We start from the raw sequence: 22,911 nt of genomic DNA, 5'->3' as shown, positions 1-22,911 counted from the left end.
TCGCGTTCATCCTTCTCCACAGTTCGGCAGCGGTTTGAACCGGGCTAATGCCGTCTATTAAAACTAGGCTTGGCTTTCGCTACCCTAACAACTATATCTTACATTGCCTGTGTTTCTCTTTGTAGGTTCCCAGGGCATCTGGTCTAAGGTGTAGTCAGGGTTGAGCCTCCTCAAGGCGCACAAAGCCTTACGCCTGGCTTTAACTGCACGTCAAGTTTCCTCCGAGAAGTTAAGAAAATTTCATTCCAAAAGAATCCTTAAACCGGAGAAATTTCTATTTTTTCAAGCTCCTATGTAATGTTGGCTTTATCAATGCAGTGATATTAGAATGAAATAACCCCAAACTTTTTGCTATGAAATTTTTTAATACACTAGATATCGTTCGTTTCGTCTTGTTGCTTGTTCCACAAGAATCAGCTACCTACCACATACATAAGCTTAAAATCGAATGAGTATTTTCGTCTCACGTCCTACCATTAATGGTCGATCACTGGAGGACGCCATACTGGACTCGTCCATCACAACCAGTCTCCATTCCTGTTTCTCACTATCGTTACCTTTTTACTGCCCATAGATGCATAACAGTCCCATGAAGATAGGAAATCAAGTAAACATAGGACTATTATAAATGTATGGGCAGTTTAATACTGCCTCATTTTTTTCCTTGATTCTAACATCCTTGTATCTCTTTCATCATCACGCGGACTCGATCTGTGATTCCGGTCTGATCGCTGAATCCTCCTCCTGCGATGGAGATGGTGGTGGCGGTGGCGGCCGTCTACTCCGAAGTCTACGGTTGCGAATCTGGCGTGGCCTTGGCTGTGGAGTCTGCTGCGGCTGCGATTGCAGTGGCGCTATTTGCAGCTGCTGCAGTTGCTTTTGTTGTTCTTCAGGCGACAGCTGTTCAACGTTCCAGCTTCCGTCCGCATTCTGGACTAGCCGCTGTAGCGGCAAGTCGTCAATGACTCGGCCAACACCATTCGGCGGAGGAGGGGCCGGCCAGTTGATATGAGTGGGAAGACCACTTTTTTGAGCGTCACACCTCGGTACGTAAATGACCGGGATGAAACCGAGATAACCGGTCGGTGGTCGATTCTGGTCCTGTGGGCAATTGCATGGAGCTTGAGGGACATTGGAGGGAGGAGGATAAGGATAAGGAACAAAGAAATATGGATACTGAGAGACAGCAATCTGGTAAGGGGGATACTGGTTGTTGTTGCTGCCTCCGCTGGATGGAGGAGGACCAGATTGACCTGGGCGATTCGGAGGTTGCACGCCACTGGCAGTCGATGGGTAAGCTGGTTGAGCTGTAGTGAAACCAGGCGGGGGTGTCGTCGGTCCATACGGATACTCCGTCGAAGGTCCTAGAATAAATAACCCATGTCAGCAACAATGAACTAGCAGAGCTTACCAGAATTGGTGTTGTGTTTAACCTTGAGGGGGTCTACCGATATCTACACTACCACCACCGCCGATTGTTACGCTACCTTGCTGGGGACCTATGAGTGGCGCACTTATACTGGCATTCGTCGTAAGCATCCCACTCACTGCGACGCCGACGTGCTCCGGACTAACTTCTCCCCCAAACGTACCTCCGGAAGTGCTACTTACGTTAACCGAACCCACCGTAAGGGTTTCGGTGTGGTTAAGCGAACCTCCTACTGTGATCTGACCTCCCTGGAGTGAACCTTCGATGTTGTTAGCACCCGTAATGGATACGTGCGTAGTGTTCAAGCTATTCGAACCTGTATGAGTTCCCTGTACTCCCTGACCAGTCAGCGATCCACTGCTAGTTGATGTATGGTTGTAGGAAACTCCAAGCACGCTTCCTGTAGAGTTGTGACTCGTCGTGGCATGAACGCCACCGCTTCCAATAGCTGCACCCAAGTTGGTAGATCCAGTGTGAGAGGTCGTATTGTGGGATGTCGTGACAGAACCACTTATTCCTGCCTGCGAAATGCCAGCTCCTACGGTAAGACCCACTGAAAAGCAAGTCAAAAAACGGAAACAGAAAACGGAAGCATAGCACAGCAGAAGCGCAGAATCGAAAGCAAAACATTAGTCAAGCTGTTAGACAGTACGAAAGATCGGCAGGTAATTACCGTGTGGTCCACCAATACTAATCGATGCGCCTAGGCCCCCACCGCCCAATAACGGAGGCCGAATGCCAATGTGTACTGCGTGTGCGTGTTCGTTGAGCGTGATGCGTGTGATCATGTTGTATTTGGTGATGCAAATGTACGGTTGTGGTGGTTTTGTAAGTGTATATGTGGGTGAAGTTGGTTGTGTGCGATTATATTAGATGTTGAAACGAAAATATGTTGGTTACCGTTCTTGTAAATAATGGGTTGGCTGAATTAGATCATAATCCTCAAGGTAATGTTTGTGGTTAGGATCACTTACGAATTATGCAGCATGGAATTGTAACACACAGCTCAGATTCCTGAAAATGTTTAAATCTTACCTCCAATGGGCCTACTGGTTGTTGTTTGCTGCCCCTGTCCTTGCCATTGACCCTGTCCCTGTTGCCCCGTTTGACCTGAAAATTGATTTGTATTTCTAGTTTTCGTAAAACACAATTGGAAGTAACCCTGTGACTGACCTTGCCCTTGCCCTTGCCATTGTCCTTGTCCTTGACCTTGACCTTGTTGTTGACCCTGTCCTTGTCCGGATCCTTGCCATTGACCTTGTCCAGGCTGTTGTCCTTGTCCTGATCCTTGCCACTGACCTTGACCAGGCTGTTGCCCTTGACCTTGCCATTGTCCCTGGCCAGGTTGTTGTACTTGTCCTTGCCCTTGACCTTGCCCCTGTCCTTGTCCTTGCCCTTGATTTTGCCCCTGTCCTTGACCTTGCCCCTGTCCTTGCCCTTGTCCCTGGCCTTGTCCTTGCCCCTGGCCTTGTCCTTGCCCTTGCTGTTGACCTTGGCCTTGACCTTGACCTTAAATGACAAAACTGAAATAGTTCATATGAAATCATTTGAAATTCAACCAACCTTGTTGTCCTGGTTTCTGGTTTCCCCACGATACCTGAATGCTGTGGGTGGAATTACCAAACGGCCCTTGGTGGGATCCTTGGTGTTGGGCCTGATGCTCGTGACTGCCACCTTGGTGACTTCCTTGATGACTGCCTTGATGTTGCCCTGAGCTAATCGGACCTTGATGTTGACCCTGATGTTGCCCTTGATGTTGTCCCTGATTAATACCTTGGTGGCTGCTTTGATGCTGATTTTGATGTTCACTAGAACTAATAGGACCTTGATGTGACCCTTGGTGTTGGCCTTGGTGCGTTCCTTGCCCGGCTCCTTGATGACTACTCTGGTGCTGACCTTGATGTTCTCCAGAACTGATCGGCCCTTGATGAGATCCTTGATGTTGGCTTCCGTGTTGACCAGAAGAACCTTGGTGGCTACCTTGATGTTGATTTTGATGTTCACTAGAACTAATAGGACCTTGATGAGATCCTTGATGTTGGCCACCATGGGAGCCTTGTCCTGCTCCTTGATGACTTCCCTGATGTTGGCCTTGATGTTGACCAGAGCTTATCGGACCCTGATGAGATCCTTGATGTTGCCCACCGTGCTGACCAGAAGATCCTTGGTGACTACCTTGATGTTGATTTTGATGTTCACTGGAACTAATGGGACCTTGATGAGACCCTTGGTGCTGACCAGAATGGGAACCTTGGTTGGCCCCTTGATGGCTTCCTTGATGCTGGCCTTGATGTTGACCGGAGCTTATTGGACCCTGATGAGATCCTTGATGTTGTCCTTGATGGTGATGCCCAGGTCCAGTTTGTGGCGTTTGCCCTTGACTCTGACCTCCTGGGCCTTGCTGCTGCCAGTTTCCCCCTTGACCTTGTCCTTGGTTCTGCCCTTGACCCTGGCCTTGTCCCTGACCCTGTCCTTGTCCTTGGTTCTGTCCTTGTCCTTGGTTCTGTCCTTGTCCCTGACCCTGTCCTTGGTTCTGTCCTTGTCCCTGACCCTGTCCTTGCCCTTGTCCCTGACCCTGTCCTTGCCCTTGTCCCTGACCCTGTCCTTGGTTCTGTCCTTGTCCCTGACTTTGTCCTTGCCCTTGATTTTGTCCTTGTCCCTGGCCCTGCCCTTGTCCTTGTCCAGGTCGTTGACCCTGATTTTGTCCTTGTCCTTGTCCTTGTCCCTGACCCTGTCCTTGTCCATGTCCCTGACCCTGTCCTTGTCCCTGTCCCTGCCCCTGATTTTGTCCTCCACCCTGACCTTGTCCTTGTCCTTGTCCATGACCTTGATTTTGCCCTTGCCCCTGATTCTGGCCTTGTCCTTGTCCCTGCCCATGACCTTGGCCTTGCCAGTTTCCTTGATTCTGCCCTTGTCCTTGATTTTGCCCCTGTCCTTGCCCTTGATTCTGGCCTTGTCCATGTCCTTGCCCTTGGCCTTGCCAGTTTCCTTGATTTTGTCCCTGTCCTTGGTTTTGTCCTTGACCTTGGCCTTGCCATTGTCCTTGATTCTGTCCCTGTCCTTGGTTCTGATTATGTCCTTGACCTTGTCCTTGCCCTTGGCCTTGATTTTGTCCCTGTCCTTGCCAGTGTCCTTGGCCTTGATTCTGACCTTGCCCTTGCCCTTGTCCTTGCCCTTGATTCTGACCTTGTCCCTGTCCCTGACCTTGATTTTGTCCTTGCCCAGATCCCTGCCACTGTCCTTGGTTTTGGCCTGGACGATTACCACCAGACTGCTGAGACCCTCCGCTTCCTAAAACATAACAATCAATAGTTTTCGTTCACGGACCGCCTTCCTTCCTTCCTCAATCTGAAACAAAAGTCAAATAATACCTTGAGGACTACCAGTGCCACTGCCACCGCCAGTATTGGTGCCGCTTGTAGGTGCTGTGAAGTAGTGTGAACAAACAAAATCGTGTCTCTGGTGCTGGGTTCTACTATTCAAGTGCTGATGATGTGCAAGTTCAAACGGCCTGCCTGCCTTTTCAACTTTGACAATCTGAAGATTGAAAGACTAAAACTTACCGCCGGTGGATGGTGGTGGTGGTGTAACCACTGGTTTGTCTGGCCGAAGTCCTCCGGGATACATTCCGCAGCCCCGTGGAAGATACAAATCCTGCCAGGCTACCAGCTGACCTCGGTGTCGCGTCTGGGGTTCGTCTTCACTGAGCGAGCTTGCGAAGAATACAAATAGTGTTAAAATAATTGAAAACTTTCGATGAATGCTGTACCAACTTGCTGTAGTGTGTTGGAGAGTCGGTGAAAATCTCCACCGGTCTGTTCGGTTCGACCACACGGTAACCGTGACTGTCGGCAACGTAGTGCGTGACCCGGAGCATCCCGTTAGGATCGATGTAACCATAACAGCCGTAAGTAACTCCATCGGGGCCTCGTGTTTCGTGATGGAACTGGCCGTTTGGACCGACTTCATAGCCGAACTGATAGGCACCTGTGGGAAAAAAGTAAACAACAATTATTTGTCAAAGTTTTTTTTTGCAGATGATTAAAGGAAGGTCGCGAAGTATGGAATAACTACCAAAATCAACATTTAATCATACGAAACATATGAAAATCCTTCCATTATCTTGTGTAGTGTATAAAAAAGCAGCTAAATAGTCTTTTGGAATTCCATATCTTAATTTGTAAAAACAACTTCTCTTCCCAGTGAATGAATACAACCTTGCACTGCACAGTTGCAAGAAAAACATGGTCTTCCACGTAAGAGGATTATATTTGTTTATGTTCGCTGCCATGAATAGCCATGAATAACTTTTCCGCTCGGAGATGCGTATAAAAACTTAGAGGATGATTTTCCTCGTGTTCTGCACTCAAATGGTGAAAATCTTTCGAAGGTAAAAAAGAATGGAACTTCAATTTAGTGAATTTGAAGTAGGTATTAGGTAAAATAATCATTAACTCACTCAGGTAATATGCACGAAAAAAAAAATTACATCATTATCAACTACAATGAACTCTCCCTTACTCGATATTCGCGAAGTCGAAGCAAATTCTGCTCTTCCCTCCTATGGGAAATCCCATTGCTATCTGTCAGAGTTTGAGTGAAACATGGCCACCATCTCCTCCTCTCTATTGCTCTACTGTAAAAACCCATAAAGAACTGTCATTGTTTGTGTGAAGAATTTTGCTTCGACTTCGCGAATAGAAGGGACAATCGAATTAGAGAGGTATCGAGATAGCGAATACATTTATATTTGGCCGAGTAGTTGTTAAGTTTGTTTCCTTATTCAGTAAAGTGAGAAATGAGATGTTCGAAGCGATTAGTGAACAGCGAGAACTGAGAAACGAGATGTTCGAAATAAGTACAGAGTAGTGAGAAGTGAGTACTGAAAAACGGAAGTGAGTATTGAAAGAAATGAGAAATGTCCAACACCAGTTGGTAAAAAATCTGCTATTTTATTTTTTACAATTTTTGACAATCAAATAAAATACATTTAGTAAGTGCAACTAATATATGGGTATTTAAGTTTTCTAAATGTTACTTCGATCTGTCAAAATAATACACGCTCGCGTGTATTTAGCGTGCACCATTTTGTCAGATTGAAGTGACATTTCAAAAGCTCAAATATCTATCTATTAGTTGCACTCACTAAATGTATTTTTTTTATTTATTTTTTATTTTATTTATTTTGCTTATTTCATCTGACTGTGTCGTCTACATGAAAACTTAAAACTTAAGGTCAGTTGATAAAATATCTGTTTAGCCGTTGATGCAACGCGGATGAACTGATGTTGAAGTCGAATTGGTCCGACACCTCGTTGAAATGGCGGATCATAGCGACAAAGCAGCTATTGGCAGCATAATTAGTGTTATGCCTTTCTTCGAAGAGCAAATCTCGAGGTCGAAGGGATCATGAGGGTGCATACAATGGAATTTTTTCCAGTATCTAATTTGATTGTTAAAAATTGTAAAAAATAAAAGAGCAGATTTTTTGCCAACTGTGTAGGGCATCTCTGGAGAGTGAGTCAGTGGTGAAAACTGAGAAGTGATAGTTACAAAGTGAGGAGTAAGACGTGAGTACACGACATAAACAGATGATAATTGGGAAGTGAGAAGCAAGATGTTGAGTAGTGAGAAGTAAGTGGAGTGATTCAATACATAAAGAAGAAGGAAGATAGAAGAAGGAAAAAAAGGAGGAAAGAGAATGACGTTATTTACTTCTCGTTCCCTGGTCCACACTTCTTCCTACTCACAACTCGCTTCTCACTTTTCACTACTAACTTCTTACTTCTCTCTTCGCACATCTCGCTCCTTACCTCCTCTTCCCACTACTCTCTTCTCACTCCACACTTCTCACTTCTAATTTTAACACTTTTCACTTTTCACTTATAGCTTTTTAAATCTCACTTCTGACTTCTCTCTTCTCACTTATTACTTTTCACTTTTAACTTCTAACTTTTCACTTCTCTTCTACTTTGCACTTCGAATTTCTCACTTCATACTTCTCACTTCACACTACTAACTGCTCACAGCTTACTTTGCACTTCTCACTTTCCATTTTTAACTTCTCAATTTTCTCTATTTATTTCTCACTTTTCAATTTTTACTTCTCACTTATAACTTCTTATAGCTCACTTCTGACTTCTCATTTCTCACTTATTTTTTTTATCTATTTCGTTTATTTAAGGCTCACTTACCGCACCAAAAGGACCCAAGAGGACCCAAAGTATTACTTATGGATAATGCAAAAAAAAATCCCGAAGAAATCCAAAGAAATTCTTATAGAATTCTGAAAACTTTCCCGTTCAAATTTCGAACAGTTTTTCATGAAATTCAAAAGCTTCATTAAGAATGTTAGTGGAAATTCCGAAGGATTTTCATAGAAATACAATTCTAGCATGGAGAAACGTAACTCAGGTATCGGCCTCCGTGGCAAATGTAATACTTATTCTGATTTGTTGTAGATAGATGAATAGTGGGTCGTCCAGGCATACGTGCAGCAGACAGCGACTATCGAGGGAGAGCAGATCAGTTTGCTACTAACGACACAGAAGAAAATATACGTAACTTGGGGTAAGCTCCCCGGCGATAGCGGCGGGTAAACACCGCAAGATACCAAAGTACCCCAACCAACGGGGACGATAATCAGGGCCAGATTTAGTGGGGGGCCGTGGCCCCGGGCCCCCACAAATCTTATGTACCAAAACCAACCTTTTGGTACATTTTGGGGCCCCCACATACCATCGGCCCCGGGGCTCCCTTCCGGCTAAATCCGGTCCTGACGATAATACTTATTTTGTTCAGAAACTACTGTCTTCCTACTGTTGTTTCGCTGCTTGTCCATCTATTACGATTCTGTAGACTTTACAAGTAATCCGTTGACCAACGTTTCCATGCACCTTTCCGAGTTGCCGGTTGAAGCTCGAACGGACCACAATAATCTATGCCGACACGCTGGAATGCAGGCGCTGGTGACTCTCGTTCGAGGGGAAGGTCTCCCATCAACTGCTCATGCACGCGTGGCCTTGTTCTAAAACACCTAATACACTCATGGCGAGATTCCAGACGCTCAGCGGTCCAAATCCATGAAGTAGACGATGATGATAATTAATCAGAACTAGCTTAGTTAACGGGGATGGTTATCCAAGATCATCGGATGCCTACGACCTGATGAGATCGGAGCATTTCCGAGCCGGACATCAACACAAACTATCCCATCCATCATAGCAGGGTGAAGGTTGTGTGGATTGTGTACATCGTTTTTAACTACAATATCCGTCAATTCTAGTGGAAAGCACTTCAAAAAGCTTTACCAATGCTAGCAGCGCCGAGTTGTGTTCCTCAGCACTTAGTGATCCAGTCGAACAAGGTTCAACAAAGAGGAACGAAGTGTGAAAACATCACTTGAAGGAAGAGCTTGAAGCGCTGCGGACACAAGTGGTCTTTCCTCGGGCTGCCTATCCGATTCTGATTTTTCGCGCTTGTTTGTTATCATGGCTTGTTATGATTCGGAACAGTTTTTGCCTTTCTTTTATCGTTGTTTGTTATCTATTGAAAGGGATTTCTGCAAACCCTGCTTGAAAAACTCATTTTTCTCGGTTCAGCATTGTTGGCTTTCATAAGTTGCTCGAGACATGTTCAAGAGGCTCGGAAGCTTCCTTTCAAGAGGCTCGGAAGCCTCCTTTCAAGAGGCTCGGAAGCCTCCTTTCAAAAGGCTCGGAAGCCTCCTTTCAAAAGGCTCGGAAGCCTCCTTTTAAGAGGCTTGGAAGCCTCCTTTCAAGAGGCTTGGAAGCCTCCTTTCAAGAGGCTTGGAAGCCTCCTTTCAAGAGGCTTGGAAGCCTCCTTTCAAGAGGCTTGGAAGCCTCCTTTCAAGAGGCTCGGAAGCCTATTTTCAAGAGTCTTGGAAGCCTCCTTTCAAGAGGCTTGGAAGCCTCCTTTCAAGAGGCTCGGAAGCCTCCTTTCAAGAGGCTCGGAAGCCTCCTTTCAAGATGCCCGGAAGTCTCCTTTCAAAAGGCTCGGAAGCCTCCTTTCAAGAGGCTCGGAAGCCTCCTCTCAAGAGGCTCGGAAGCCTCCTTTCAAGTGATTCGGAAGCCTCCTTTCAAGAGATTCGGAAGCCTCCTTTCAAGAGGCTCGGAAGCTTCCTTTCAAGAGGCTCGGAAGCTTCCTTTCAAGAGGCTCAGAAGCCTCCTTTCAAGAGGCTCAGAAGCCCTTCTTTCAAGAGGCTCAGAAGCCTCCTTTCAAGAGGCCAGAAGCCTCCTTTCAAGAGGCCCAGAAGCCTCCTTTCAAAAGGCTCAGGAAGCCTCATTTCCAAGAGGCTCAGAAGCCTCCTTTCAAGAGGCTCAGAAGCCTATTTTCAAGAGTCTTGAAGCCTACTTTCAAGAGGCTTGGAAGCCTCCTTTCAAGAGGCTCAGGCCTCCTTTCAAGAGGCTCAGAGCCTCCTTTCAAGATGCCCGGAAGTCTCCTTTCAAAAGGCTCAGGAAGCCTCCTTTCAAGAGGCTCAGAAGCCTCCTCTCAAGAGGCTCAGAAGCCTCCTTTCAAGTGATTCAGAGCCTCCTTTCAAGAGATTCAGAAGCCTCCTTTCAAGAGGCTCAGGCTTCCTTTCAAGAGGCTCAGAGCTTCCTTTCAAGAGGCTCAGAAGCCTCCTTTCAAGAGGCTCAAGCCCTTCTTTCAAGAGGCTCAGAAGCCTCCTTTCAAGAGGCAGAAGCCTCCTTTCAAGAGGCCCAGAGCCTCCTTTCAAAAGGCTCAGAAGCCTCCTTTCAAAAGGCTCAGAAGCCTCCTTTCAAGAGGCTCAGAAGCCTCCTTTCAAGAGGCTCAGAAGCCTCTTTTCAAAAGGATCAAACCTCCTTTCAAGAGGCTCGGAAGCCTCCTTTCAAGAGGCTCGGAAGCCTCCTTTCAAGAGGCTCGGAAGCCTCACTCTAACCAACGTGAATGTTGATCGGCGCACAGCATTTCATCTCATGTGTATTTAGCCTTCCAAAGGTCTTGCAGGAATATCTTTCCCTGTACTTTTACTGGACCCACTAGTCCATAAGGGGTGAACAGGCGTGCTATTTCGGATAACACAATCCGATAGGTAACATGTCCTTCAGGCTTCCAGTGGGAAACCTTGATCCAAAGTCTATCTGCTGCCGGTTCCCATGTGAGACCCAGTATCTTCACAGTACTACAGTAGGCTTTTAGTCAAATCAAGAACTTCGCGCTCGTCTCTTAGATCGGGAGGAATTTCAGCCAGATTTACTGGATTATTTGTATTCCACTTTTTGAGGTTGAACCCATACTCTTTCAGAAGCTCTAAGACTTCTTTACATAGCTGCTTTCCTTCTTCTACTGTGTGTGTGTGCCTGCTAGCATGTCATCTACGTAAAACATTTTTGACGACAGCTGCAGCTGTAGGATAGCGCTCGTTCGGGCATTTGTTCAGGCATCTAGTAGCAAGATAAGGCGCAGATGATGTACCGCAGGTAATGTGACTAGCAAGCGTCCTGCGAAACGCGGCACACCTATCAGATTGCGTCACTGGCTTGAGAGTAGACTCTCCAAAAATGCATTATGTATAGATTTTGGCCTAAAAAAATTTTAAAAATATTTGTAAGGCTGTATGAATTGTAATAAATTTGTAAAACGAGGATGAAAAATGCAGCGTCTGGTCACATTAACCGTAGCTAAGGGTATGCGATAACACACTTTTCCTAACGAAACGAAACGAAACGAAATTTAAAATATCTATGTTGATTCGGATCGAAACGAAACGAAATATGGATTTACTTTCGAAACTTCGAAACGAAACGAAATCAAAGTTCATTTGATTCGAAATTTTTCGAAACGAAACGAAATTTTATTTTTTTTCCGCGGAATTTTGATTAAATTGGTTTTACATTACTTACGCAATTCGGATTTCACTTTTTCAAAGTCAAATAACTGTTTTACCATATACAGATGTGCTCGACTTGCGGTTAGCGGCAGCATAGTCTTATATACAATCAGCTCGACGAACTGAGCTATTGTCTGTGTGTCCTTGGCATATGAGAACAGCTGTTATGGTCAGTATGAGCTAAAAGCAATCATAAGTAAAGAACTTTCAGCAATTTTAATGATCTTTCAACCCGTTCTGGATTTTTTTTCTTGCTAATTTCATGCGAAGATCTAGAAATGCCCACAAATCTTCAATGTTCCTTACATATTGTGGAAATAGTCAAAGAAGAGCTTAGCTTGATTAACTGTGCACATCTTAGTTGCTAATCATGATTGGCCGAGAAACAACAAATATACACAGCTCACCAATTAAATAATATTCTTGGGATACAAAAAAGTTATTCTTATTGTAAACTTGCTTCGGAATTTCCAATTCATGAACAATAACGATGCTGGTCACGTCCTTACAGTCAATTTAGGATTAGGAAAGGAAAGTTAGTTTAACATTCATTGTTATAAAACAGCGGTTCTCAACATTTTTCTTGTTAGGTACCCCTTCGAACTTGTGCATTAATTGAGGTACCCCCTATAATTTGTTTTGCTGTAAATGAAAATAATCGTAGCTCTTGAAGTATATATAAAATGGATAACTCCATAAACTTCTTGAAAGGAGGCTTCCGAGCCTCTTGAAAAAGGGCTTCCGAGCCTTTTGAAAGGAGGCTTCCGAGCCTCTTGAAAGGAGGCTTCCGAGCCTCTTGAAAGGAGGCTTCCGAGCCTTTTGAAAGGAGGGTTCTGGGGCTTTCGAGAGGGGTTCGAGGCTCTTGAAAGAGGTCTTCCGAGCCTTTTGAAAAGAGCTTTCCGAGCATTTTAAAAGAAGGAGAAAAGAAAAAAACCCTGATTAATCCACCTAGCGGTAATGATGCCTTTTTCGTGCATTATAAAAATAGTATTTTGGCCATAACTTTTGAGCCCATAGTCCGATCTGCCCAATTTTCAATAGGAAGCAATGGTAGAGTATCTTGCGTCGAATGCAATTTGTTGCGAGTAAATCGGTTAAGGATATGTGCTTGAAAAATGAGTGACATTTTTTTACTCAATTTTTCTATAAAAAAGTGGTATTTTGGCCATAACTTCCGAGCCCATAGTCCGATCTGACCAATTTTCAATAGGAAACAATGGCAGAGTATCCTGCGTCGAATGCAATTTGTTGCGAGTAAATCGGTTAAGGATAAGTGCATGAAAAATGAGTGACATTTTTTCTGTAGTGGTATTTTTGCCATAACTTCCGAGCCCATAGTCCGATCTGACCAATTTTCAATAGGAAACAATGGCAGAGTGTCCTGCGTCGAATGCAACTTGTTGCGAGTAAATCGGTTAAGGATAAGTACCTGAAAAATGAGTGACATTTTTTTTGGGTGGGTGCGCACAGACGCACACACATACACACACACACACACACACACACACATACACACAGACATCACCTCAATTCGTCGAGCTGAGTCGATTGGTATATAACACTATGGGTCTCCGGGCCTTCTATAAAAAGTTTGTTTTTGGAGCGATCATATAGCCTTTACCGTATACTTAGTATACGAGAAAGGCAAAAAGTTTAAAGAAGAAAGCCTTAAAGAAGATTTCCGGGCCTCTAGAAAGGAGGATTCCAACCCTCTTTAGAGTAGGCTAACGAGCCTTTTAAAAAGAGGCTGTCGAGCTTGTTCAAAAATCCCTTCCGAGCTCCTTGAAAAGATCCGAGGCTTTTAAAAGAAGCAGATAAAAAGGAAATTTCAAGAAAAACAGCTTGGCTTCCGGGCCTCTTAGAAGGAAGTTTTCGAACTTCTTGAAATTATACTTCCGGCCCAGTCAACACAAAATCGTATATGATGCAGCATAAGATGCTAAAGTGGAGGCGATATACGTACATGTTGTATGGGGAAGTACCTATATCGCCTCCCCTTCAGCATCGTATACGGCATCATATACGATCTTGTGTTGACTGGGAGGTCACTTGAAAGAAGGTTTCCGAGAAGCGTAGAAGGAGGCTTCCATTTCTCTTGCAACAAAGCAACTGAGCTTTTCGGGAAAAAGTCTTCATGTCTTTCAAATGGAGGCTTTCGAATCTGTAGACTCTGGATTTTAGTTAAAAATCATATTCTTAACATATTATTCAACATTATGTTTTGACCCGGAGGGCCCTCCATAGTCGTGCGGTAAGACGTGCGGCTACAAAGCAAGACCATGCTGAGGGTGGCTGGGTTCGATTCCCGGTACCGGTCTAGGCAATTTTCGGATTGGAAGTTGTCTCGACTTCCCTGGGCATAAAAGTATCATCGTGTTAGCCTCATGATATACGAATGCAAAAATGGTAACCTGGCTTAGAAACCTCGCAGTTAATAACTGTGGAAGTGCTTAATGAACACTAAGCTGCGAGGCGGCTCTGTCCCAGTGTGGGGATGTAATGCCAATGAGAAGAAGAAGAAGTTTTGACCCGGAAGATTGCATAGAAGATTTTTAAATTTGTTCAGTCGAGGTTTTGCCCTTTTGATCTTTTGTCCCACATCTCTTCATCCATTGTACTGGTTGTGGAGGACAATATTCAAAATGCCATGATCCACTGATCGCCATGCATAGGGTGCCCAGACAACCACACATCGCATAAGAATGTACGATTAAAATCGTTTACTGATCCAAATTTCATCAAAATCGCATTGCAGTGCAAAGCTCATCAGTTTAATTATAAACTTTCCCGCACAGTAGGCTATTTTGCGAGTATATTCCAGCTTCATATGTTGACATCGCATATCCCTGCAAACAAACTCAATTGAAATCGGATTATCTGTCAAACAGAGTTTGTTATCACAAACTACTTCGCAATGCATAACGAACAAACTCGCATGAAATCGTGCATATCGCATACACTGCCGTGCAAAGTCGGATAAGAAATTCACATATATCGCCTCCACTTTTGTACGCAAAAAGGGTTTTCGCGACTGGTAAACGATGAAATTTGTGTGCATAGGCATCGCATAACAGAAAAACAATTCTAATATCATCTTCCAAACTTGGACGTACATGTTCATGATAGCATTAGAGGCGAAAGTATAGAATTGATAGTTCCGTTAGGATACGGCAGGCATGAAGAATGTTTTTATAGAAGTCGATTTGAAAGCGAGCGGAGGGCAATATTTGTGATGGCACATATCGCACGACCTTCCTTCTGCCAAGCTCCCGTATGAAGGGAGAGGGAAGAATATCAGTGTGGAAGCTGATATATCTCCACTGGCAAAAGGAAGGTGGTTTGACTTGCTCATATGCCATCGCGTGCGGAAGGATTTGCTATCGACGAGTACTGTCCCCAAATTTCTAATATGACATCAGCATTTAGTCGAATAGGATTTTTATTGCACAGTTCTGTTTTCTCATTGCGTCCGTCTCGTCGCAACCAACAGCTGCCTCGGAGAGAACAGAAGTTGGTTGCGACAGACAGACAATGACTGGGGACAATAATAAGCGATACATCAATTGAAAGAATAATAACATTCCATATCATTGTAAATCGTTTAACTTCACGTAGAAGTAACACACACGAAATCATTAATTTAGAAAACAATTCTATTATGCATGCATTCTGGTTGTCTGGGTGAGGGAGGTATTTTGGACCACTAGTTCGACGCCTCATATTTTAAACCACTGAGAGCAAATTCCTCTTGGTGGTCCAGAATAAGAGCCCCGTAAGGATGATCCAAAATACATCCTTTACCCTATTATATATAAGACAAAGTTTAGAAATAAAAAAAATACAAGAAGAAAACTACATACGTATTTGTCGACTAAGAATAGGGTTATGTAGTTAGCGTTATTAGAAAAAATTGTTTAACCTAAAGTTTTGAAAACAACTTAACTATTTTGTTCAGCGGCGCAGCCAAAATTTTTGATAATATGAAGAATGGTTTAAGTTTAATTTGTTTCGAAATTCCACGGAATTCCGTTAAATTTCGTCAGAAGCTAGTTTTTTCTAGCGAAATTTTTCTAATTTTACGAAACGAAACGAAATCAAGAAATGCGATTTCGCCATGCTAAAACTCCGCGAAATTCCGCGGAATTTCGTTTCGAACCACCTGAAACGAAATTTTCCGAAATACCGCATATGCTTAACCGTAGGTAGCTGTGGCACCCAAAATGACATCAATAGCTCCAGACTTATTGAAATTCGGATCCGCCAGGCAAACTCCATTAGGCAGATTCCACGACGAAGTATCGATGTGCTGTAGCGGCAGACTTGTACTCAGAGTTGCAGGACAGTATTGTTGCTGGTACTGACTGTTTAGCAACAGAGAGGGAACCACCCAATCCTTTAACAGGCAAATTCTCATGAAGTCGGTGGAAATTCAAACGTTGCGACAGGTTCTCTGTTATTATTATTAGAGATATTTAATACCCGCTGGCCAACAAAGCACGTGCATGAACGGTATTTTCGATCACCGTGTTTCACAAAATCAGTTGACAAGTGTGGTGTACAGTGGAATGATTTGTGGGAGGTGCGTATTGTGAAGATGTGCTTGGAATTGGTGTAGTCCGTAGGTGTTGAGAGTTGTTCCGGGTTTAGGACTAATTCGATTGCTGTGACTGAATGTTCGCGGCTTGAAGTCCTTTATTATTCTTCTGGAAGGTTGATCAGCAAAATTGACATACGGAAGGAGGCGTTGCCCGCATTTACGACATATAAACTTCGAACACTCTGCAACGAAATGCCCGGAATTCAATCAATTTAGACATGGCTAGCATATTTCTGTCCACAACTTTCATTTTCTCGAAACTCGTACACGTACGTACCACGGAATGTGATCCACTATGAAATGCACTATTTCCAGTCAATACGGCAGCATGAACAACGGGGGTTTTGTACGATTTACGAACTCACTGTTCTAACGCGACAATGTTGATTATAGAATATGTTCTCTAGGAACTCCACCGTCGCCTTGACGGAATATTCTTGGAGCTATAATGCGTTTCCCATTGGCGTCCAGTTTCTGGGAGAGCATGAAGGCCAACAGTCAGTGTAGTGTATTCCACTGCACTACTCGGTGTCGAGATAAAACTAAGCTGCCCTTGCATCTACCTACTATCGTGACTCGTGATGCTGCGAACGCATCTCTGTAGGTCGAGAGAGGCTACCGTGTGGCAACCTATGAGACCAAACAACTGGCCATTGACCAGTCCGCATCAAGTGCGTATCGATAATGTGGCTGACAAGGAAAATGAATTAATTATCTAACAAGACAATTACGACGAAATTCAAAACATTCCGCCGTTAATGTCTTGAAAATATCCAGAAAAAAATCAAAGGCTATAAACAATCCAAATTATTTATGAAAAATTATGACAAACGCCGCCGTAGACGATTTTTGCGACGCACACTTCATAGAAGAATGTACAGATTCCTCCTAATAAGCAATCTCATGAATCTTTCTCAAAAGTATGTTTTGTCGATGAAGAAGGTAGTGCCTTCTGTTTCCGTCGAAGACTAAAAAACAAGACGAATATCTATCGGCACTGAACAGATAATTTCCATTCCAAGCCATTTCACAATGTATTCTTTCTGCCATCCAATCAATATGCAACCAACAGAAAAAAAAACTCACGCCACACAGCTTATCCTACCGAGTCCATCCAACAGTCCATAAATTGTTTGCAAATACACAAGTGTAAACAATTGCGACAACTGGCTGCCACTGTGCAATGTCCTGGGCGCGCATCCAGTGCATTTCTGCATTCCCATCGACAAATGGGATCGAAAATAGCAAATAATTGAATTGGTGTTTCGTTTCCTTCCTACGCCTTTTCCGCGACAGATGAAAAATAAACGACCCACAGTTGGCAATTTAATGTTGCATGACGAAGAAAAAACAAAAACATGATGTTTGAGAAAAAATTGTACGGGAAAGCATACGAAGAAATTTTTGAAACTATTCTTAAAATTTCTAAAAGCAATTTAATTAAAAACGATAAGTAGCACGGATATGGACTTTTACATATTTTTTGTTAAATACCACAACATTATTAATATTTTTCATATACATAGGTATACCACAAAAGATATGTATAATGTGGCGTTTTTACTGCTACCTCTTTAACCCTTTTCTTTCCATTGCCAAGCAGCAGGTCTTCGCTAACCGCGGCAGATAGTTCTCATATTGGATGGCTGTTTGCCAAGAAGATTTATTCCCTCATTAGGTGCGAACAGGAACGCGGTCGCGTGTTGGTCGAGCCGCATCTGGGCCGCCATAATTTAAAAAAAATGCAAGAAAGACACTTCATAGTATCTCCGTGCGCAATGTTAGTTGATAAATAGTAAGAAAATTGTATTAGGGTCAATAACAGACAGGTTATCACTATATGTGCCAATTACGGAGAATGAATTGAAAATAGTGTGAATAACATACACATACACACCAACAAAACATTTTTTTACACATTTGATGATATATTTATTTAGTAAGTGGAGTGCAATAGTTACTTTCGTAAAGAATTACCGCCTATGATTGCATTCGGTGGTGACATAGCTGACATGATGTTCAATTTATTTCAATATGCACAAATCAACGTAGCACAAGGATTCAGCCCGGCCTCTATAACATAGAATGCTTTGGGAGCAGCATTGGCTGGAAATATGGTTGCCTTATTCTATATACACCCAACCAGCAGATGCCAGATTTCATTACAATTTTCTTGAAGAACATAAATGCATGAATGTCGTCAATGTCCCATATTGATATGAAATCAATATTAATGTGGAACAGTTATGCTTGTGGCCACAGTGTGTACATAAGAGCTTTTTGACGTAGGACTTACGTCTCTCTTTACTATACCGGGTGTCATTTCAAAATATTCAAATCGACCGCGTTACGCTCTGTTGAAAGATTTTAAACGTTAATAGCGTTCGTCTCAGTGGACGAATTTCTGCGCTAAGCCCCTCAATCGACAGATTTCAAGTATGCCTTCCATGTCCATGCTTGATAAGACCCGAAAAACTTGTTTCAATAGGCATGAAACTGTTTTCAATGAAAAACATTGAGATCAAGGGAACCTATAAATATGGGTACCGCATAATTCTTGCATCATTCCAATACCACGTTCTGATTGGTGCAGACACCAGCGAATGAGCAGCCGCTGGGTCTGCCGAGAAGCCATAAAATAGCGCAACGCGATTTTTTCCTTTCATTCTGACCGGGACAAGCGAAGCAACCGCATCATCGATTGAACAGCACTCACACTTTTTAGCAGGGAATGAAGTCTGCACCGACCGCTTTCTCGGCTCGACACCATCGAAGCGACCATCATTAGCCGAAACCTAGCCAGTACATCAGCAGTCCACCCTACAGACCCGACAAAACAGCAATGCTGAGCAGATACCGGCAGCAGCAGCATAGTCGAGCCGAGACCGGCCGGCATCGGTGCTGAGCCGAGACAGGCGGAAGAAAAGCCACATTATGCAGCATGTATGTCCAAAAAACAAACGGTTCTTCTGAGAGCCATTAATAGAGATCAATATCAATGCTTTTTTCAATATCAATGTACTTGGGTGCCAAATCCAATATTCTAAAGATAAAATTTTATGCGTGATTTTCATAAATAGCGTCAAAACTAACAGTGGATAACTTTCCTAATTTAACCGCGAAGTGGACGAAGGACTTCGCTTGACCATGCCTTTAAAGATTCATAAGATGTCCAAATCTCTCACATAATCTTATTTGGATAAAAAAACACCGATAACAGCTCAAACATTAATAAACTATCAATCGATTTTTCATCAAATGTTGTTTTTTTGGCATTGATAAAAAAATATGTAGATAAACATTGTTTGATACTGACCGCACACAAAGCGAACGTGACTGAATGATCGTCCCATGTAACCAATTCTAAATCTTATCACCCGAAATCCCATGTCCGGGTGTTTCCTTCCTTCTACTACTAACAATGTTGTTTCAGAAAAGAACACGTACTTCCCACCTGAACTGCAATTCTAAGCTCGCTTGCCCGGCTTATTGGCCTGTATCTAGCAAAAAGTACCGTTAGGAAATAGACGCCAGCAGCGAGCAACAAGCGTAAAAAAAAGAAGCCCTTCTCGAACGCGTTGATGATGACAAAAAAGCGAGATACAAGACACTAGCTGATTGGCCCGCCAATTGGGAAGCAGAGAAGATTCAAAATAAGGTATAAAAAAAAAGTGCATCCGCTCGCAAAGCATTCAGTCTTTTGACGTAGGACTACGTCTGTGTTTTCTATATTGGGGTACACTTTACGATTGCGAAAATCTGGGACCGTCACGAAAATATGATAGACTTTAAACTTTAATATCTAAGCCGTTTCTCGATGGATTTTCAATTTTTTTGACCATTCGATCAAGGATGAGTCAACGCTTCTTTGTGTTTATTTGAAAATACTGATTTTTAACTATTTATTGTCGATAATTGATGAAAAGTTTAGAAATAGGTAAACTAACCAATCACGTACATGCATCCCTAGCACAGACATCAAAAATCAATCACTTGCGGGTTTGGATCTAATCCTCAGTTTGAACAAGATTTTACGCATAGCAGACGCATCAAAGCGATCGTAGCGGAGCAGCATCACGGAGGCGCTAATAACATTTTCAAAGAAAATCCATCGCATTGGTGGTGGTACTCGATGTGTTGCTGCAGATTATTCAACCTCAACGAACCAGAATTTCATATGAAGAAAAGGGTGTCCATACAAATAGCACCGTGGCGATTCCGCACCGCCAGTGCCGATGCTGAATATTTATTACAAATTGTGGTGTCACTTGGAAAGGAACATTGGGAAAAGAAACCTGGTTCTTCTCAGGACCATCATTTTATGAAAAGAAAGAGATAATTGAAAAAATGGACTGTTTCGGTGGCATCGGGTTTGGCGTGGTAGCTTGGTTGCTGTTAGTGATCCCATCCATTGAAATTTTCTACATCATCTCCCTCCGACGCGCTATCAAATTCGCTATTTACGATTGAGTTTTGAACTTTGAAGAAAGTTTATTTCGGATCAACTTTCTTTTGTATAAAGTCCATGAAGACGCAACCTTTATGAAAACTATCTACCTACAGCAACTACCCATTACTGAACGTCGCTTGGACAGACAGATGTCAAAAGATAATGTTTGGTAATATGAAGAAACTTCGTCTTGAGTCAAATTTCTGTTGTCATTCCTCGCAACAATACGCATCTTAGATAAACAACATCTCATAACCAAATTCAGAATCTTGCGAGAAAGTTTCATTGGATTCTTAGAATTCATAATTCTCCGAACGGTCCGTTGTCTGTGGAAACCCGATCGAAATGGCTCGCGCGCGCGGAAAAGCGGCTTTCTTATATCTAATGATGTAATTTCATTAGCCCCGCCCCTTCATTAAATGTTATGAGTGCACATTATATTTACACCATATCAGCTCACAAAGGGGCGGGGCTTACGGGTTTAATTTATTAAATACAAGAAAGCTGCTGTTCGGCGCGCGCGAGCCATTTTGATCGGAATTCCACAGAAGGCGGTTTGACATTCGATGCAGCGAATAGAGATGTCGTAAAATTCCGATTAATCGATTAGTAACTAATCGATTACTCTCGATCCTCGTCGATTACTGAATCGATTAATCGTTGGATAGTAATCGATACAAAATTAATCGATTATCACAACGATGAATCGATTAATCGAGGAAATCAATCCAATTGCGACATCCTTATGATGTCGTAAAATCCTGATTAATCGATTAGTAACTAATCGATTAATCTCGATTCCTCTCGATTATTGAATCGATTAATCGTTTGGTAATAATCGATTCAAAATTGATCGATTATCACAACGATGAATCGATTAATCGAAGTAATCGATTAATTTGCGACATCTCTAGCAGCGAAGCGGACACAGCAGCACGAAGTGGGTGGCAGTGTGGCAATGCTGCAAATATGCACAAGCGATTGGATGCAGTTAGTTATTGGAATGGGAATTGGGAAAAGAAAATTGGTTCTTCTCAGGGCCAACATTTTACGAAAAGAAAGAGTTAATTGCGAAAATGGACTGTTTCGGTGGCATCGGGTTTGGCGTGGTAGCTTGGTCGCTGTTAGTGATCCCATCCATTAAAATTCATCACATCATATCCCTCCGACGCGCTATCAAATTCGCTATTTACGATTGAGTTTTGAACTTTGAAGAAAGTTTATTTCGGATCAACTTTCTTTTGTATAAAATCCATGAAGACGCCACCTTTGTGAAAACTATCTACCTACAGCAACTACCCATTAGTGAACGTCGCTTGGACAGACAGATGTCAAGAGATAATGTTTGGTAATATGAAGAAACTTCGTCTTGAGTCAAATTTCTGTTGTCACTCCTCGCAACAATACGCATCTTAGATAAACAACATCTCATAACCAAATTCAGAATCTTTCGAGAAAGTTTCATTGGATTCTTAGAATTCATAATTCTCCAAACGGTCTGTGGAATCCCGATCGAAATGGCTCGCGCGCGCGGAAAAGCGGCTTTCTTATATCTAATGAAGTAATCCCATTAGCCCCGCCCCTTCATTAATCGTTATGAGTGCACATTATATTTACACCATATCAGCTCACAAAGGGGCGGGGCTTACGGGTTTAATTTATTAAATACAAGAAAGCTGCTGTTCGGCGCGCGCGAGCCATTTTGATCGGAATTGCACAGAAGGCGGTCCGACATTCGATGCAACGAAGCGGACACAGCAGCACGAAGTGGGTGGCAGTGTGGCAATGCTGCAAATTTACACAAGCGATTGGATGCAGTTAGTGATTGGAATGGGAATTGGGAAAAGAAAATTGGTTCTTCTCAGGACCAACATTTTACGAAAAGGAAGAGTTAATTGCGAAAATGAACTGTTTCGGTGGCATCGGGTTTGGCGTGGTAGCTTGGTTGCTGTTAGTGATCCCATCCATTAAAATTCATTACATCATATCCCTCCGACGCGCTATGCCGATGCAGCGGAGCGAACACAGCAGCACGAAGGCGCTCTGGTAGCATTTTCAAAAGAAAATCATCGAATTGGTGGTGGAAGTCTGCGTTGATGGTCGTCATTCAACCTTAACAAACCAGCATTTTATGTGAAGAAAGGGTTGATTACAAAAATGACGTCTGTTTCGATCCCGTGCTATGCAGTGGCGATCTTAGTCTGGCGATGAGTGGCGTCTCATCGAGTGGTCGTCGAACAATAACAGCACGAAGTGGAATTCTAACCCTAAAGTTTCGACGAGCATTGGGTTGCAGTTAGTTATTGGAAAGGTGCATTGGGGACACAAAATTGGTCCTTCTCAGGACCAGCATCTTCTGAACAGAAAGGGATGATTGCAAAATGGACTGTTTCGGTGGAATCGGCGTTTGGCGTGATAGTTCGGTTGCTGTGAGCGATTCCATTCATTCGAACAAATTTGTTGCGTTGTCACTCACCGACGCGCGCTTATGATTCTGCTATCGAAGGGTAACTTTCTGTCAACGCCAAACTATTAATTTTGGACTTTGATGAACATTCTTGCATCCC

General features: G+C 43.1%; 1 protein-coding gene across 6 annotated transcripts in view; it reads right to left on the bottom strand.

The window, feature by feature from the left end:
* Positions 1–351: 351 nt before the first annotated feature.
* The window catches only part of LOC134225323 (uncharacterized), a 153,839-nt gene continuing 131,279 nt past the window's right edge, over positions 352–22,911 (bottom strand). Inside the window, exons 3-10 of one of the 6 annotated variants that reach the window (XM_062705289.1) lie at positions 5,203–5,416; positions 4,993–5,141; positions 4,801–4,854; positions 2,993–4,720; positions 2,844–2,938; positions 2,603–2,807; positions 2,465–2,539; positions 352–1,364 (exon numbers count right to left, since the gene is read on the bottom strand). In XM_062705289.1, the coding sequence (XP_062561273.1) occupies positions 697–1,364; positions 2,465–2,539; positions 2,603–2,807; positions 2,844–2,938; positions 2,993–4,720; positions 4,801–4,854; positions 4,993–5,141; positions 5,203–5,416 (3,188 nt within the window). In that variant the 3' untranslated portion in view covers positions 352–696. Of the gene's footprint in view, positions 1,365–2,464; positions 2,542–2,602; positions 2,939–2,992; positions 4,721–4,800; positions 4,855–4,992; positions 5,142–5,202; positions 5,417–22,911 lie in introns of all 6 variants that reach the window. The other 5 variants (XM_062705287.1, XM_062705290.1, XM_062705291.1 and 2 more) reach the window with 5 other exon arrangements.

Source organism: Armigeres subalbatus, chromosome 3 (assembly GCF_024139115.2).
Source record: "Armigeres subalbatus isolate Guangzhou_Male chromosome 3, GZ_Asu_2, whole genome shotgun sequence".
NCBI classification, from domain to species: domain Eukaryota; kingdom Metazoa; phylum Arthropoda; class Insecta; order Diptera; family Culicidae; genus Armigeres; species Armigeres subalbatus.
The sequence above is the reverse complement of the archived record's forward strand: the minus strand, read 5'-3'. Positions and strand labels throughout refer to the sequence as shown.